Below are 17,950 nucleotides of genomic sequence, written 5' to 3' on the forward strand. Positions count from 1 at the left end.
ATTTCACTCTCAAGTCATAAAACTGCGCGACTCTTTGATGTCTGGCTGAGCTGAAGTATCTGCTGAAACAGCACAAGCCTCTTCTGTGACCACAGAGCAACGGCAGAGTTTCACATCAACCGGCCGCGTCGGCGATTTGAGCCGCACGATCTCACCGGCGGCCGCCTTCGTGGACGCTCAACGGAGCCAAAGGGTGCACGTGACGGCAGGCAGGGCCTCGGCGCAAGGAAGAGCCGCCAGCCCCGTCGGCCACCACGGGGAGGGGACTCGGGCTCTGGGAAGGCGGACGAACTCTGCTAGCCGTTAAGCCCCGTCCCACGTCCACTCGCCGAAATCTCAGGGCAGGAGGCTAAAGACCCCGCTCTGCCTGCTGCTAGGAAGCCTGCTTTGCTCTCATCTGCCCCTAATTCCAGCGAGGCGGCTGGGCTGCTTCAATACTTTGTCACCCGCGCTCCCCAGCCATTACCACGTATCAGACTGGTGTGGGTCCTTGGAACACGTGCACCACTGTCAGGCTGTCTGAGGGGGAATCACACGCGACACGCATGTAATGCTTCATTCTATCAGCAACGGACCATTACGTGATGACGTCTAAACATATTCTACCACACAGTTGATAAAACGGGGACCTCTTAGCCTGGGTTCCAGAAATCCTCTCAGGGACCACAAAGTTGTGAACTCACTGCAAATATATATATATATACATATATATATATAATATATATATGTATATATATAAAATAAATAAATATATATATATCACATCCAGCATATGATATATTATATATTACATATGATATTATATATATCATATCATATGCTGAACATGTCCTTCGTAAGCACAGTATTTCATCAGATTCTCAAAAGTGTAAATATCCATGATCTGTGGCAGAGGGAGACCCATTTTAAAGGATCTGTATATTTGTTGGCGACTTCAGTTTATTATGTCTTTGACTGCTTTTTGATATTAAAGGGAATTCGGTGGAAAAGCTCAGGAGAGGATCTTTACAATGAAAAGTAGTAACTAGGATCCTTTTAGTTCCTCCTTCAATATTTTGCAAGAGCAAAGGCGATAAATGAACACACGAACAGTAAGTGGCCCCTTCCCTCCAAGAGGATCCAGTCTACACTCTTCAGCACGTTCTTTTCTTCCAAAGCACAGAAAGTAAGGACACACAGTAACCACACGCAGCAGATAAACAGCTTGAAATCTTTTAAGAGCTCTAATTTCCCATCAGTGAGCATGATGAAACCCCATTACTGCTTTTATGTATCAACTGGTAAGTTTCCCATAATCTCCCAGGTTACAGTGTCAGAAGTTTATTTTCTGCTGCTTCAAGCCAGTTCGTCCCATTTTGCATCAACCAGGCGTAAGATCACCAGCATTTTACACGCAGAAATGACTCGGGCGCGACACCTGGGCGCTGCTCCTTACCGGCCGTGTCGTTCCCACCACGAAATGAACGTACGTGGGCGCTCATCTGGCAGGTACTCGGCCCGCAGTGTCTACCCGGGTGTGAGGGTACTTGCAGCGTACTTAGTACCTGCTCTGGCCGTGGCCCTAAATGAGGGAAGTGCGCCCTTGGAGGAGTTCACAGTGTAGTGGGAGAGAGGCAGAGAAGCACGTCGGGAGACAGGTGCAGCCAAGGGCTCCAGGAGAGCGAGGGCGGGGACACGGATTCTGAGGGACCGGGAGTCGCACGTGTGCAGGGAGCAGCGTGCGACCACACGTGTTCGGTGGGAGCCACACAATTTCCGTGCTGCTCAAGCGCATCGTCTCCACAGAGAAACGGTGACAGGGGGACAGAGTTCCAACAGAGGCCTCATGTCAGAACTGAAATAATCATGGGAAGGTAGTTAGCAGGGTCACGACAGGAGGAGGCCTGTTTTAGGATAATCACTGGCTACAACACGGGCAGCAGGTAGGGTAGGACGGGAGCAGGTGGGCATACTCACCCATCTGTCCTCAGCAGGCTTTCACAGATTATTATTAATCATAAATCGTTCTCCCCAAAGCCCTGTGCTGCTTAGCCCGATCAAAGAGATTCCTCAGGGAAGGCCTGGGAGCTCAGGTTTCAATACCCCATGCCCACCAAGCGAGCTCACCCCCCAGCCATGCGGCCCGGGTGGGTGCGAGTCTCGCCACAGGAAGCCACAGGCCGAATCCTTCGGGGGACGTGAGATGAACACAGCCCGCGGCGTTGAGCATTCACGACCGCCACAGCTTGATGTGCATCCTGGTATCTGATCACCTACCGTATCAAACCACGTGCTAGGACTGTAATTAAGAACTCAGGGTTTGGGGTCAAACAATTCTAGTTTGTAATCCTGGTCCGTTACTTACTAGCTGTATGATAGCGGACAAGTTACTTAACCTCTTCGATGTACGTTACTCTCACCTCTAAAATGGAAATAAATGGTAATAAAAATCAACGTGCCAATATGTGCACAATTCTGAAGTTTCTGATTTATTTGTCTATGTATACTAAGTATTAAGTAATAACTATCAGAGTATTTATACTGAATGCCTGATGAGTGACTGAACGATTACTCTGACGGTGGTGACGAAAAGGACCAAATCTCCAGTATGACTTCTGCAGTCAGAGCAGAGGGGGTAGTAAGGACACTCGGCAAAGACACACCTACGCCCACAGCTCAGTGTGGTAGCCAAAGATCACGTCTATCCATTCAGAATGCATCCACAGAAAAGGACGGATTTAAGCTGGCCCCTGTACCATTATATACCAAATTATTTATCTTCTGTCGGGCCACGTTGACAGGGGAAGGATAGTTCCAGATCCACAGTCATTGGGTGGCCACGGTGATAAAGATCTGTGGAGATCAGGACAGCGGCAGGCAGGCAAAACCTTCCATAATCTTTTATACAGATAAACAGAGGTATCACGGACGTCCATGCGATCTAACAATACATTACCGTCTCATAGTTGAGCGACTGGAACCTGGAATTTTTACTGTTCCTCTCGGATATCACCTTAAATCGGTCAAGTCTGGAGCGGTCTTGACAAAACATAAAACGGGCCGGCCTTGGTGACGGGACGTTGGGGGCGAGGGGAACAATGGCTCCAAGGTCATCCCCCTGTGGTGGCTGGGTGGTGGAGGCCGCCCCCATTTTGGTCACATCGGACGCTGAGCTGAGGTGTCTGGAGATAGAAGTCTCCCTGCGCCCTGGTCTGAGACCCTGGTGTGACAGCCACAGCCTATCGGTGACCACGAGGACCCCAGAGAGAAGGCGGGGGGAGCAGGGAGAATGGCAGTGTGAGGGCAGAGCTCTGGACGCAGACCTCCCTCAGTCCACACCGTGAGCTCCAGTGGGGGGTGGGGGGGACAACTTGTCTTTGTTGTTACTACAACCCCTGGGCCTAAAATGGGTGTTGGCAGCTGGGAGGAGCTCAATGAATATGTTTGCGATCAAAATGGAATTCAAGGGGGCAGTTAGATGGGTCTGAGGAGAACTACTCAGAGAAGTATCCTAAGCATAAAATGTCAAATCAGCAGAGAGTACGGTAATTTCCAGAAAAGGAAGGAAGCCTTTCCTGAACAGAGACAGGGCCATCTGTTTATGACCCTGATACGTCTTTCCCTGTCACAACCCCCACGGGAGGTTTTAGGTCATGTCAGGGTATGGATTCGGTGACGCCTGTCCGAGTCTAGGTCAAGTAGCAAGAACACCTTAAACGCGGCAAGTTGAGAAGAATGAACACAACAGAACTAGAAGGACTTCCATGCACTTAAACCTGGACCTGCCCAACCCTCCAGGTGTACGTCCAGTATGTCGGGGTTTGAGAATATGACGATCCGTATAAAGAAACACAACACGCGAAACATACTTTGCCTTAGAGGATCACCTACTTCAAACTCGAACGTGGCCGCAAAACAGATACGTATTCAAAACCTTCACCGAAGGTTCATGGTCAGAGCGCCCCACAATTACCTACTGAGGATATACACACGAGGTTCTGCGGGGACGTACAGCTGCAGCTGTTGAAGGAGGCCCAACCGAAACCCCGCGTTTACTCGGAACCACTAGAACCTCCCGGGAGGGGACCGCGGAGGCCGCGGGCGGGCAGGCGGTGTGAGGTCTCACCTGCAGGATGGACACCGTCTGGGAGAAGTGGTGCTGTTCCATGGTGGACGTAGAGTAGAGGGCGGCCAGGGGGTGATCAAATTTCTGCAGGTAGCTGTTACTGAAGCCCCTGTGGTCCAGGTCGTGACACAGGCACGCAATTAGCAGTCCTTTGCGCTTTAAAAAAAAAAAAAAAAAAATCCAGTGCACAGATGTTCAGAACAAAGCAGCGGATAGGAGAAGATTTACAGCTTATCATTCCTATAGTGGGGACAGAGTCCTGCCATTGAAACAGCCAACATCCTTAGGAATCTCTGAAGTTCCACATGATCTGTCTTCTTTCTTAACCTCTTTTGTTGTTTTTCTGCTTTTAAAATAGACAATTGAATCATTCTTGAGTGTTCCTGCCCAACTCCGGGGAAAAGTTCATGGTGGTCATCAAATTAAAGCAAACGTTCCCAAGAATTACAGGGCAAGGAACTCTGTCGGAGGGGACCGTTTCAGCATTTCATTCAAAACCCGTTCTGGGTTAAACTCCAACAATATTATTGTTATTACAAACAAACAAGGAAGAAAAGAAGTAAATCCTATGGCAGGTGAAAAAATGGCCAGCTGTCCGGTGAGAGAGAGACCACAGAGCGGGTGCAAGGAGGTGAAGGGTTAATACAGCAAGGCAGGCCACAGAAAGTCCACGTGAGCAGACCTTTGCGGGAGCGAGGGAGAAGCAGGGGGGTGCTGGGAGAAGAGCGCAGGGGTGGGTGCAGGGAGCAGGTGGGCCTGTCCCGACAGTCAGAGGGTCAGGAGGGTAGCAGGGCTGCAGGGAGGGGACAGAGAATCCTGGCAGAGAAGGGAGGCAGACCATCTTCTGTGGGAACCAGGGAAGGAAGACAGGGTTTCTGGCAGAGCAGTGGGCGTCCTGCGGCCAAGGGGAGTCAGCGACCGAAAGGGGCGAAACGCTGGGCGCTGACCCTCCGTTGGCACGGTGCAGGGCGCTGGTGACCTGGGCCGGAGCGTGTTCGGGGGGTGGGCCGGAGAAGATCGGGGAGAGCACTGGAGCCAGCCGCTGCGGCAGCTGTTCTGTGGGTTTGGGGAAACGGGGAGCTAAGAACTCAGGGGGGAGCCGAGCGGAAAGGCAGGCGGAGGGTGCGTTACGATGGAGGTGACAACGCGGTGCTCCCACACGCGGACCAGACAGTCCAGCAGAGAACGCACGGATGGAGGAGAGGGAGGGAAGAACCACCAGGGCAGGGACGAGGTCAAGTGGCAAGGCCAGCTCTGGACAGGAGCCTGGCAGGTGTTCCGGTGAGTGGGTGGTCACAGCCCACAGAAGGCAGATGCTGGCAGGGAGGAGGGGGTCTGCAGAAACCCCACGAGGTTAGCTGTCCGTGTCCGCCCTGCCCCTTTCTAGCCTCCCTGGGCACAACGGTTTCTCCTACAACCTAACGAGCAGGGGGGGGCCTCCCAGACGCCCCTCGGCTGCCACAGGCTCACTGGCCATAGGATAACTGAATTACTTATGTTCTGAGTAGCACTTGGGTTTGGGGTCTTTCGCATATTTTGTGCTGCTGTGTTACCCAGGATGAATCCGGCAAGAGATTTCAAGGTTTTAAAATCTTGCACGACAGACAAATGGAGAAAAACTACGATGTACCTCTTCTCAATTTTTTTTATGTATTTTATTTTTGTTGACATAATATTCAATAGTTTTATTGAACGTATGCCACAATTAAGCATGTGAAAATAATTCACGAGGTGAGGAGTTACCTTTGTTAATATGCTACTTTAACAAGATCAAATGATCATTTCTAACAGCTCTTTTAGAGATTAAATACCCTTTTTTAAAAAACATATTTAAAATGTTTACACATACTATCTTGGGATTATTTTCAGGCAAAAGGACCTGAGGTTTTGTGAAAACATAATGATGTAATTCTAAAAACAAACTAGGAGCTTAAACGAGAGTTAATTTGTGGCCACTACATTTTCGCACTTAAAGTGCCATTTTTTTTTTTTAACGTTTATTTACTTTTGAGACAGAGAGAGACAGAGGATGAACAGGGGAGGGTCAGAGAGAGAGAGGGAGACACAGAATCTGAAACAGGCTCCAGGCTCTGAGCCGTCAGCACAGAGCCCAACGCAGGGCTCGAACTCACGGACTGCGAGATCGTGACCCGAGCCGAAGTCGGCCGCTTGACCGACTGAGCCACCCAGGCGCCCCAAAGTGCCATTTTTTTTAGTGTACATTTCAACGCAACCTGAAAGATGGTTTCTACAGTTGTCAAAATCACAGACTATCCTCTGGCGAAGAAGACAATGAAATTGCTTTCTCTTTTTTTTTAATGTTTGTTTGTTTGTTTATTTAGAGAGACAGAGAACGCATGAGCGGGAAGAGGTGCGGAGAGAGAGGAGAGAGAATCCCAAGCAGGCGCCATGCTGTCAGCGCAGAGCCTAACGAGGGGCTCGATCCCACAACCATGAGATCGTTTCCTGAGCGGAAATCAAGAGTTGGATGCTTAACCCACTGAGCCACCCAGGCATTCCTGAAATTGCTTTCTTAGAAGGAACTGAATGGAAAAAATGCTGAATGTCTCAAAAATATGGCGTTTCATGGAGTGGAAAATCAGCGAAAATCTATACGAAGAAAGAACAAATTTCATTTTCTTGGTAATAAATAAGTTGTTAGGCTAACCAAGATCTACCAAGAGATTAGCAATAAAAAAGCAAAAATGTCAACACTTTCTCTAAAGTAACACTTTTTCTAAAATGCACTTTCCGAGTCTCCTGCCCAGACTGTGACTCTGGGGTGACGGGACGGGACGCGCACAGGATGGCCCTCAGGAGTGCCGGGCTCTAGTGTGAACGTGCCCGTGAGAGAAGCGCTGTGTCTTTGTCACCGAGCTGACAGCGTACTGTCGGCATGGCCAACATGTTCTCTGAAGCAGGGGAGGAGGAGGGCTAGGGAGGAGGGGAGGGGGATTCGAGTTGGGCTTTTTTGCGGGCACCTCCAGGACCACGTGGGGAAAGGACATGCTTGGCGGTCAGCCCGGCTGGGCCCGAGGTGCTCCCATCACGGAGGGGCGGGTGGGGCGGACGACGCAGGGGCCAGCCATCGGTGCAGGAAAGGACCAGGCAGCCCCAAATCTCTTAGTCTGTCCCGGCTCTGGGTATGTAAAGTCAGGTGGGTCCGTGAAGCATCACAGAGCCCGGCTCCTCACGAGGCAGGAGATCATTTACGTCCTCACTGTTCTTCATGTTCTGGCTTCTGAAATCAGTAGGATTTGCCTACACTACCCAGGGCACAAGGGCAGTGAGAAAAATCTACTTGGTTTGTGTAACAAAGACTTCCAGAAGACTGAAGCTTTAACAGGGAAAAAAAAACTACAAAACTAGTGTTTCCTCGGGGGGCGGGGGGTGAGGAATGTTTTGGTGAAGCTGGAATTTCTGTATCTACCTTTGTGATAGAAAATAATACGAAAAACACACGGGCATGGCCACTTTAAAAGCGTGCTCCTACGAAATTACCAAACCGTCCTGGGGGAACAGGTCAGGGAGCCACGTCCGGAAGGTGCTCCAGACATACAGCGTCTGAATCCACTCGTGTTATTTGAAATGGAGGGGGGGGGGGAAAAAAAAAGCGCGTGGACGCCCACCTCCAGGTCGGTGAAAAGCCCGTGGTTGTTCTGGAGTATGGCATACATGCAGTGCGCCACGGTGACCGCGTGTTTCCAGTTGTGGTAAGGAACCCGCCGGTAGTTCTTCTTCACGGACATGATGAAACGACACAACTTTTCGAGCTCGAAGCTGTGCGGAGAAGAGGAGAAACCGTTACGACAGAAACCGGTAAAGAGCCGATACGTTCTCGCTAGAGCTCTGGTTTAAACACGTGCGTCTGGGGGCGCCTGGGAGGCTCAGTCGGTTAAGCGTCCCACTCTTGGGTTCAGCTCAGGTCTCGAGCTCACCGTTCGTGGGATCGAGCCCCATGTCAGGCTCTGCCGACAGCGCGGGGCCTGCTTGGGATTCTCTCTCTGTCTCTGTCTCTGTCTCTGTCTCTCTCTCTCTCTGTCTCTCTCCCTCTCTTTGCCCCTCCTCCGCTCAGGTGCACCCGTACCTTCTCCGTCTCAAAATGAAATGATAAACGTTAAAAAAAAGAAACACATCCATCTGTACCCATATACACTTGCAACTATGAAAATGTGCACAGTGACTGGGTCCAGGAGCACCAAAGCCTCTCTCATCACTTCCCTTCTGTTTCTCTGGCTGGTTAAGAGAGGAGGACTCTTTCAGAGCTTCTCATCTGATACACTCGCTGGCCCACCAAGGGGCCAGTACCAGAAGGGGCGTGTAGGAGCGTGTCGCTAACTCACTTCACCCTCACGTCCCCGCACCGTGCTGGACAGACAGCAACATATCATCACCCTGCTTAAGGGCACCGTGAGCTAATATTTTCCAAAAAAGCATATTCAGATTCCCAAACTTCAATATAGCATAGGAATTTCCTAGATGAGTGATTACCCTCTCGAACTACTGTGGTGCACTCAAATTATTAAGTGGCAAATGGCCACGCCAAAACCCTGACACCGTACGTAGAACGATATGACCCGTTTTAAACGTTTTTTTAATGTCTGTTTATTTTTGAGAGACCGAGAACGCACGTGCCAGAGTTGGGGGGGAGGTGGGGAGACATAGGGGAGGACCGAGGATCCAAAGCAGGCTCCGCGCTGACGGCAGAGAGCCCGACAAGGGGCTCAAACTCACAAACCGTGAGATCGTGACCCGAGCCAAAGTTGGATGCTTAACCGACTGGGCCACCCGGGCGCCCCAGGATACGTTTTTATTATGTAACACTGTTATTATATTTTATTTTCATATTTCATGTATTTCTACTTATTTAAGGCCCTACCAACTCTCTCAAGGAATTTAAGGCAGCTTAAAATAAAAGCACATCAATATAGAACAAGGCTCTTTGAAATACCAGGAAGATGAGAGTCTATAAAACTTCTAAAAATATATAACCTTTACTCTTCTCCACTGAAGACTGTTTAAAAATTAAAAAAAAAAAATGTTTATTTATTTTTGACAGAGAGAGAGACAGACAGAGCATGAGCGGGGGAGGGGCAGAGAGAGAGAGAGAGGGAGACACAGAATCCGAAGCAGGCTCCAGGCTCCGAGCTGTCGGCACAGAGCCCGACGGGGGGGCTCGAACTCACAGAGCACGAGATCATGACCTGAGCCAAAGTAGGCCGCTCAACCGACTGAGCCACCCAGGTGCCCCTCCACTGAAGATTTTCAAATGTCCTTGAAGAATAAGGTAGGTCATTTTTAAGAGTTCCAACTGGTCAAACTCTCAACTGATATCTAAGAAATAAGTGTTGTTAACTACCCTGTGTGCGTTCTTTCAAAAGAGCAACTTATAAAAGTCACCAATAAAAGTAGGAGAAGGCAGAGAATTCAATGGCAAAGGAGTGACAATCTAGCTTCAGAGAAACTAAGGGCCTCTATAAGCCACTTTATGATTAAATGAGTGAAAAAGAGAAAAAGAAAATTATTCCTTGCATTTTTTTTTTAATTACTTGCATTTTAAGTATGTGTTTAAGTTGTAAAACGTTAAATGGAAAGTCATGAAAGGTCTCTAGGACAGGCCACGAGAGGGGGAAAGACCCACAGGGAAAGGGAACCACAGTGAAATCACTAACAAAGCACTTGGCAGTGAATTAGGAGACCTGTGTCCTTCACACCTGTTCGAACAGATACAGCATGTAGGTTGAAAGCTGACGCTAAATTTAATGCACATTTTCCAAAGACACACTTGGAAATAGTATATAACGATGTGGAGAAATAACCCCTACCTCTTCCCATTACACGGCCTAAGGTAATTTTCACCTGTATCTTTATCATCACCTAGTAGAGACACGGTCGTCAGCCAAGGGACAGCCACCCTGGCAAAGAGCTCAGGGGTAGCCATAAGGGAAATCCAAATCCGAAAATCAACTTGTCCAATAATCTCAGCCTTTTTTAATTTAAATATTAAAAAATGTTACTTATATAAGGCGTATTTTCTTTTTTTTTTAAATTTTTTTTTTTTTTCAACATTTTTTTAATTTATTTTTGGGACAGAGAGAGACAGAGCATGAACGGGGGAGGGGCAGAGAGAGAGGGAGACACAGAATCGGAAACAGGCTCCAGGCTCCGAGCCATCGGCCCAGAGCCTGACGCGGGGCTCGAACTCACGGACCGCGAGATCGTGACCTGGCTGAAGTCGGACGCTTAACCGACTGCGCCACCCAGGCGCCCCTAAGGCGTATTTTCAAATAGTTATCGACCAAGGAAGTGGCCAGGCATGTAGGCAGGGGGAGGAAGAGGTCATATCACTCAAGAGATTAAGAAGGAAGTTTCTGGGTCATTCATACCAGGATGTCCCACAGGACCGATGGACCATGTAGACAAAAATCCCAGGCCACATGTTTTCAAAAGGACCAATGTCAAAGTGGAATCTGAAACGAAAGAACACAAGGCTGATCAGTAAATATAATTAGGGTAAACATAAACACAAATAAAGTAACTTAATTTTGCGTCTTTTAAGAAACTAAAAAACCACTGGGAGTCTAGCCATCTCTCTTCCTGCGTTCTTAGGCACATCTTTGTTGTATTAAATGTTTCCAGGAGGAAATTCCACACATTCCCTTAGGAACTTAGCCCAATATTTAAGCCATTGCTTAATCTTCTATGAAACAATCTCTAAAAAATGATGTTGCGGTCGTTATCAGAGCAATGAGAGCGTACAAAATTAACTTTACTGTGAATCCTACGTGTGTTTTACACAACTTACAGACAAGGGGGGAAAACGATTTTTTTTAGAGTGGAAAATCATTCTATCTCCCATTTAAATCCAGAGAGAAACTTCATAAATACAAACATCCAAAGTTATTACCTATTTTCCGTTTGCTAATTTAACTACTAAGATTTAACCCGCACAGGCAAGGCGGTAAACTATTTAAAAGAAACCGTCTTCCTCCAGTTACACTTCTGACGCCACACGTGTGAGTTTTCCACACCCGGCAATTCTCCAGCCCTCTGCACACACCAACCGATGATGCCCTCTAACGCGGTGTGCTTCCGACCCCACCGCAGCTAGCGTAGCCTGCGCGGGTCACGGGCTCGGTCCCGCAACACCGCCCCCGACTGCAGGTGCCAACCGTGAGGCCGTCCACCCCTCTGACCATCAGCTATAAAGCTGAGGTTCCCACAACCCCCACCTCGGGTGTCGCAAGGCAGAACGGCTCACAGAACTCAGGGGAGCATCTCACTTACCACTACCAGTTTATTATTAGGGATGCAAGTCAGGAACGGGCAAACGAAGAGATGCATGGGCCATGGCACGGGGGAAGGGATGAGCTCTCAGGCCTCGGCAGGGGCACCACCCTCCTGGCACCTAACGTGTGTGCCCACCGGAAAGCCCTCCGAAGCCCCTGTTGAGGGTTTCTGGAGGTTCCATTCCACGGGCACATTTGCTTAAATCGTTGGTCGCTGGTGACTGACTCAATCCCCAGCCCCTGTCCCTTCCCAGGAGGTCTGAGGGTGGGGCTGAAAATTACAACCCCCTAACCATGTGGTTGGCTCCTTGGACAACCGGCCCCCACCCTCCTAGAGTCCTTCAATAGCAGAAACTCAAGTGTGGTCGAACAAGGTTCATTCTGAACAAGAAAAGACACTTCTCTCACGCCGGTCATTCGGGAAACTCAAGGGGTTTAGGAGCTCTGAGCCAGGACCCGGCTCCAAAGAGCAAATATACAGATTTCTTATTCTAGCACAATGTGTACTGTACACAAACCATCAGAGGGTAAGCTGAGGCAAATAAGAGATCGTAAGAGCTTATGTGAGCAAAAATCTATTCCAACAGGGCAGTGGGAAGCCTGTAGGGACAGGAGCCAGCAGAGACCCCGGTGCAGAAACGCTGCAAAAGCCAAGGAAGGCAGTTGCTGCTGACTGTGGCTTCAGGCCCAGTCGGCTGTCCGTGCCTGGCTGTCCTCGGGGTTTCCATCACGTAGCCTTGAGGCCCTTTGGGTTTGGATTTTGGTTTGCTTACGCCAGCTGCTCTGGCATTAGAGTCACCTCTGTCTGATGGCCTTCTTGTTTAATGAACAGTTCCGATGATAGGGCAAGTGTCAGCTCTGGGTTACTTCTGAAGCTCTCTGGTATGTAGCTGAGCGCTGGCTTGCACTTAAAGTTTTAATTTTTAACGTTTATTTATTTTTGAGAGAGAGAGAGAGAGAGTGAGTGAGAGCAGAGGAGGGGCAGAGAGAGAGACAGAGGGAGATTGCTGGCTTGCACTTAGAATGAACATACATATCATCAGAGGTCCTACCACCAGGAACTCACATATATTAACACAGGATTAGGAAAGAAAATGTGAAAGGTGAACTCATTCTTACTAAATTCTAAAATTTAGTTTTGAAATTTAAAAGTGCACGGAAATAGAAACTTTTACATCCCTGGTCTTCAACGCCACTTTGAACGTCAGGTACCGTCTGCTGTAAAGTAGGCAGAAGACTAACGAGAAAAAGCTAACATCTCAGTTAACCCATTTCAAAATGGCGGTCAGATGTTTTTTCCTAAAGATAAAAGAGGCGTGGCCTTTATTTCCACCTTCCATCACGAGAAGGGGAGTCACGGTGGAAGGGAAAATGGGAACCCACAGAGCACGTGTAACGTGGGGTCCATGACCCTAACTGTATACCCAGTTCGTGTCGGGCGGAATCAAGTTAAAACCGTTCCGGAAGCGACAGGACAAAACACTCACAATTCGATCTCCTTGCAGAGGCGCACCGGGAGGTTAAAGTGCATGAGGCCTTGCCACTCTTCCGCGGTACAGATGCTGTGGTAGGACAGCTTCTCCATCGTCACCCGGTAAATGCACTCGGAATGTCGGATCCTGTGATACATCTGGATGGCAAACCCACAAAGTTAAGGGTAAGTTAAATGAGCGTTTCAAGTAGTTATGTCACTAAAGGTCAGAATTCGGTACAAAAGAATCAGTCAGAACTATGACTGAAAACACTATTATTATCCATTAACTATGATCGCCATACATTTCCATATACAACGAAGACACCCACACATGTGCCTTTGAAGATACAAAACACCTCAGATTTTTTTAAATTGTATCTCCATTTTAAAAGGCTTATTAAATTCTGCAATTCTCTCTGGATAGTGAGATTATTTGGTATGTGTCTGGTGGTCCCTTTCTTCTTAGATTCCCAGCCTCCAGTACTGGGAGAAACTCCCAACGTCTGTTGTCTCTAGACCACCAAGTCTATGATATTTTGTTACGGGACCCCAAACACACTGAGACAGAGACTAAATGAGTCAGGAGTTAAGACTGTTTTTCTAAGTCTTCTTGTAAAAATATTTATCTTAGGGGCACCTGGGTGGCTCAGTCGGTTAAGTGTCTGACTTCAGCTCAGGCCATGATCTCATAGTTTGTGCGTTCGAGCCCCGTGTCGGGCTCTGTGCTGACAGCTCAGAGCCTGGAGCCTGCTTTTGATTCTGTGTCTCCCTCTCTCTCTGCCCCTCCCTGCTTATACTCTGTCTCTGCGTCTCTCTCTCTCTCTCTCAAAAATAAATAAACATTAAAAAATTAAAAAATATATATTTATCTTAATGCTTGGTGACGTCAAAGTCCTCGGGTCCACGGAGTCTCGACAATGTCTAATCGTGAAGTCCTTTATCAGTAAAAGAATTTGAGAGATGCATGCCTAATAAATGTATACTCCTTTAGCAATTACATGCACATACAATGGGTGGATATATTGTTTATACTAAAATAGAAATTTAAAAAGATAAAAAAATAGAAAGTATGTATTTTTTAATATTTTATTTTATTACTGTTAATAAGATGTTATTTTATTACTGAAGAAGACTTTTTGTTCTTATTAAACAATCACGTATTTTAAAATGAAAGCACGAATTACAAGTATGTTGTCAGTTGTCAAGCTTTTTCTTTAATAATTTGTGCCACGGTGATGTTAAGGTCTGGGTTCAGTTTGATTTATTTCAATACTTAGATTTTGAGTTACACTATTCGAAAAAGATACGCTGAAAACTACGCAGTTCCATCCAAATGGAATAAACGTAGTACTGGCTGTTCTTAAACATCACACTTGGAGCTTTTGTTCCCTAGCCACTAATATTTTTGGCTTAAATTCACATAACTTTCTATTTCCCCTGGTGAGTATCAGTTAATCCTGCAAACGAATTAGCTGCATCTTTATATATTATCGAACAGGTTCATTATGAAACTTAAAGAACTCTTCGTGGAGAAGAGTTTAGTAAGTTAAAAGCGGTTTCATAAATCAAAATCGTAAAAAAAAACAACAACATTCCATTTTAAAGGAAGAAAGAGAGGTAAAAGGGAATAAAGAAGCAAACAGAAAGCAACAAGACGGGGGATTTATCCTTAAACATAAAATGTGATAGTTGAAACATTCTGGGTAAAAGGCAAAAATTGCCAGACCGGATAAAAAACAAGACCCATCTTATACGTTTTACCAAAAAAATCCTACCTTAAAAATAAAGACCCAGATGAGGTAAAATGATGGAAATTATATACCATTTAATACCACTCAAAAGAAAGCTGGGGTGGCTGTATTACTATCAGATGAGGTAGATTTTGAGCAAAGACTATTAGCAGGGGTAAAGAAGGATAATTTTGAATGATAAAGGGGGTCGATTTGTCAAGAGGCCATGATGCTCTTAAACGTCAGCTGGTTTTCAACAGGTGCGCAGGGGCAAGGTGGTGCAGAAAGGACAGTAAAGGGGACAGACGGTGCCAGGCCGACTGGACACCCACGCGCAAATAAATGCACGACTACCCTCACCTTGCACCCTACACAAAGTTGACTCAAAATGGATCACAGACCTAAATGTAAAACCTAAACTTCGAGAAGGAAACATAGGAGGAAATCTTTGTGACTTTAGGTTAGGCAAACATTTCTTTGATACAGTGCTAAACAGCATGATCATAAAAAGAAAACAACTAATAATTGGACTTCTTCAAGGTTAAGAACTGCTCTTAGAAAGAAACTGGTAAGAGAATAACAAGACAAGCCAAAACGCTGGAAGCAAATGTTTGTAAATAACCTACTGATAAATGACTGTTTACTTGGCAGCATGAAATACGCAGCTGTCAGACCCAGGGGACCACGGGGCTATCAGACCCAGGGGACCAGAGGGCTATCAGCCCGGCTGAGCTTGTGGCTCATGGTTCTGGGATCTGAAGGCCTGCGTAGTTAGACAGACTTGGCTGTGCTCTGAGAGAGGATCTGCTGAATTAAGAGCTCTGGGAAGAGAAGAGAAGCCTGTGTGAGACTGTGTTGGAAAACAGTCCCTCCCCATTGAAGAAATGAAAACTCGACCTGTAGCTTACATAGCTGGAGTTTCTCAGTGTATACTGTTGGCATATAATATTAGAATTTCGGGCTAAAAAAGTAACAAACAAAACTTGTCTAAGAACAACGAACACTTGGGGTACACGGGGAAAGTTACAGGGCCCTGCGCATACTGGTCTCCCACAGAGGAAATAATTCCAGATGAATCTGAGTAAGTAGGTAAATATCAAATAAATAAGAAAATGAATCAAAAAATTCAACAAAGGAGAGACCAACACAAGGCCGAATCCATAGATGGGTAATCCTAAGATCTGAGTTAATGAAAGACAACGGAGAGATTAAAAATATACCGTGGGAAAAATGTACCGTTTGGCACGTCACTTCCCATGCCTACAAAGCTACTCTAGTTTACGGAAGCCACAAGCACCAAAAAAGGCAAAGGAATGAGAATTATTTTTTCTTGACCAGATCCTAGGGAGATGTGTTTAAGATGCTGTCTTTCTTCAAGCCAGGCCCAAACAAACTACCACAGACAACCCAGAAAGAAACCTTTCCACGCTGAGATTTGCAAGTGTGACAATATTATTCTCCAGGCCCTTTGCTTGATGAAAAACCAACAGGGGAGCAGAAAAAAAGACATGCACAGACACAAATCTGTATTATTTTTGGTGTTATGCTCCTACTAACAAGGATAGTTTAGTTTAGAAGAAAGCAAAGAGGATTAAGTCACAAGAAAAGTGACCCAAGCTGTGTGTCCTGACACGCTTCGTTGTATGGAAAACGGAGAGGTCCTGTAAGATTCGCTGACTTCTCTTACTCTGTCAACGTACAGGTTTTCTCTTAGGGTAGGCCTCAAAGCTCCCTCGGTTAGCTCTTTCTTGCTACTTTCCAGTAAAAACTGAGGGAAATACCAATTAAAAAAAAAAAAAAAAAGCAGCTTAGCCCATGGAAACAACCCCCCAGCTATATATGTAGCAATGAAGTGGGATTTTATGAAACTGACTACGATGACTATTCGCAAAACACAAATATCATGACTAACTAGAGCTAAGCACAAAGGGAGTATTGTTGAGAAACACGTCCTAAGAATCTTACCTACACTACCTGATTTAGTCCTAACGGCAAGCCCATGCTTGGTGTTATTGCTACTCGTTAGTTTAGGAAATAGACACTCAAAAGCAAACCAACTTTCTCAAGGTCCGAACTGGGTAAGTTGGAAGTAATGGTCTTAAAATGGCCGGATTTCATGCTTTCTCATTGCCAAGTAGTATTCCATTGTATATATATATACCACATCTTCTTTATCCATTTATCGGTGGATAGACGTTTGGGATCTTTCCGTTATTTGGCTACTGTTGAAAGCGCTGCTATAAACACTGGGGTACATGTGCCCCTGTGAATCAGTACTCCTGTATCCTCTGGGTAAATTCCTAGTAGCGCTCCTGCTGGGTCGTAGGGTAGTTCTATTTTTAATTTCTGGAGGAATTTCCACACTGATTTCCAGAGCGACTGCACCAGCTTGCATTGCCACCAACAGTGCAAGAGGACTCCTCATTCTCCGCATCCTCGCCAGCATCTGTTGTTGCCCGAGTTGTTAATTTTAGCCATTCTGACAGAGGTGGTATCTCATTGTGGTCTTGTTTTGTATTTCCCTGATGATGAGCGATTTTGAGCATCTTTTCATGTGTCTGTCTTGCCATTTTCAACAATGTGGATGGAACTGGAGACTGCTATGCTAAGTGAAATAAGTCAGAGAAAGACAGATGTCGTATGTTTTCACGCATATGTGGAATTTGAGACACTTAACGGAAGACCATGGGAGAGGGGAAGAGGAAAAAGAAAAGAGTTTCAAACAGAGAGGGAGGCAAACCCTAAGAGACTCTTAAATACAGAAAACAAACTGAGGGTTGAGGGGAGGGGTGACGGAGCGGTGGAGGGGAAAATGAGTGATGGGCATTGAGGAAGGCACTTGTCGGGATGAGCACTGGGTGTTGTATGGAAGCGATGAATCATGGGAATCTACTTCCGAAGCCAAGAGCCCACTGTATACACTGTATGTTAACTAACTTGACAATAAGTTCTATTTAGAAAAAGAAAAATATTAAAAATTAAAGTTAACACATTAAAAAAATTAAAAATTCAGCAAAAATAAAATGCACATCTCTCTGATTTCCAGCTTGAGACAGAACAATACTCAGCAACCTTCAACTCCAAAAGTGATCAGAGGATGATTTAAAAGGGCAGAGGGAAAGAGTGTCAAATGTGAAAGAAAAATTGCACATCTGAAAGCGATGCCTTGAAAATCAACACAAGAATGGAAACTGCCTGTACTCAGCGCCTTGAGACTTCAACAAATACAGACATACGTGTGGGACCTGAAACCACGTAGGCTTCAGGGTCAGTTAATTCTCAATCTGTACCTAGCACAGGACCTAACACGTTCAAGTGTTCAGCTCCTATTTGGGGAAGGAATAAATGAGCA

General features: G+C 46.5%; 1 protein-coding gene across 8 annotated transcripts in view; it reads right to left on the minus strand.

Annotated features, from left to right (window-relative positions):
• PDE10A (phosphodiesterase 10A) overlaps positions 1 to 17,950 on the minus strand; it is a 613,983-nt gene that overhangs the window by 36,811 nt on the left and 559,222 nt on the right. For all 8 annotated transcript variants that reach the window (XM_058735867.1, XM_058735864.1, XM_058735861.1 and 5 more), the window contains 4 exons: positions 12,882 to 13,024; positions 10,492 to 10,575; positions 7,735 to 7,885; positions 4,106 to 4,261 (listed from right to left, as the gene is read on the minus strand). In XM_058735867.1, the coding sequence (XP_058591850.1) occupies positions 4,106 to 4,261; positions 7,735 to 7,885; positions 10,492 to 10,575; positions 12,882 to 13,024 (534 nt within the window). The remainder of the gene's footprint in view (positions 1 to 4,105; positions 4,262 to 7,734; positions 7,886 to 10,491; positions 10,576 to 12,881; positions 13,025 to 17,950) is intronic.

Source organism: Neofelis nebulosa, chromosome 6 (genome assembly GCF_028018385.1).
Source record: "Neofelis nebulosa isolate mNeoNeb1 chromosome 6, mNeoNeb1.pri, whole genome shotgun sequence".
NCBI lineage: Eukaryota > Metazoa > Chordata > Mammalia > Carnivora > Felidae > Neofelis > Neofelis nebulosa.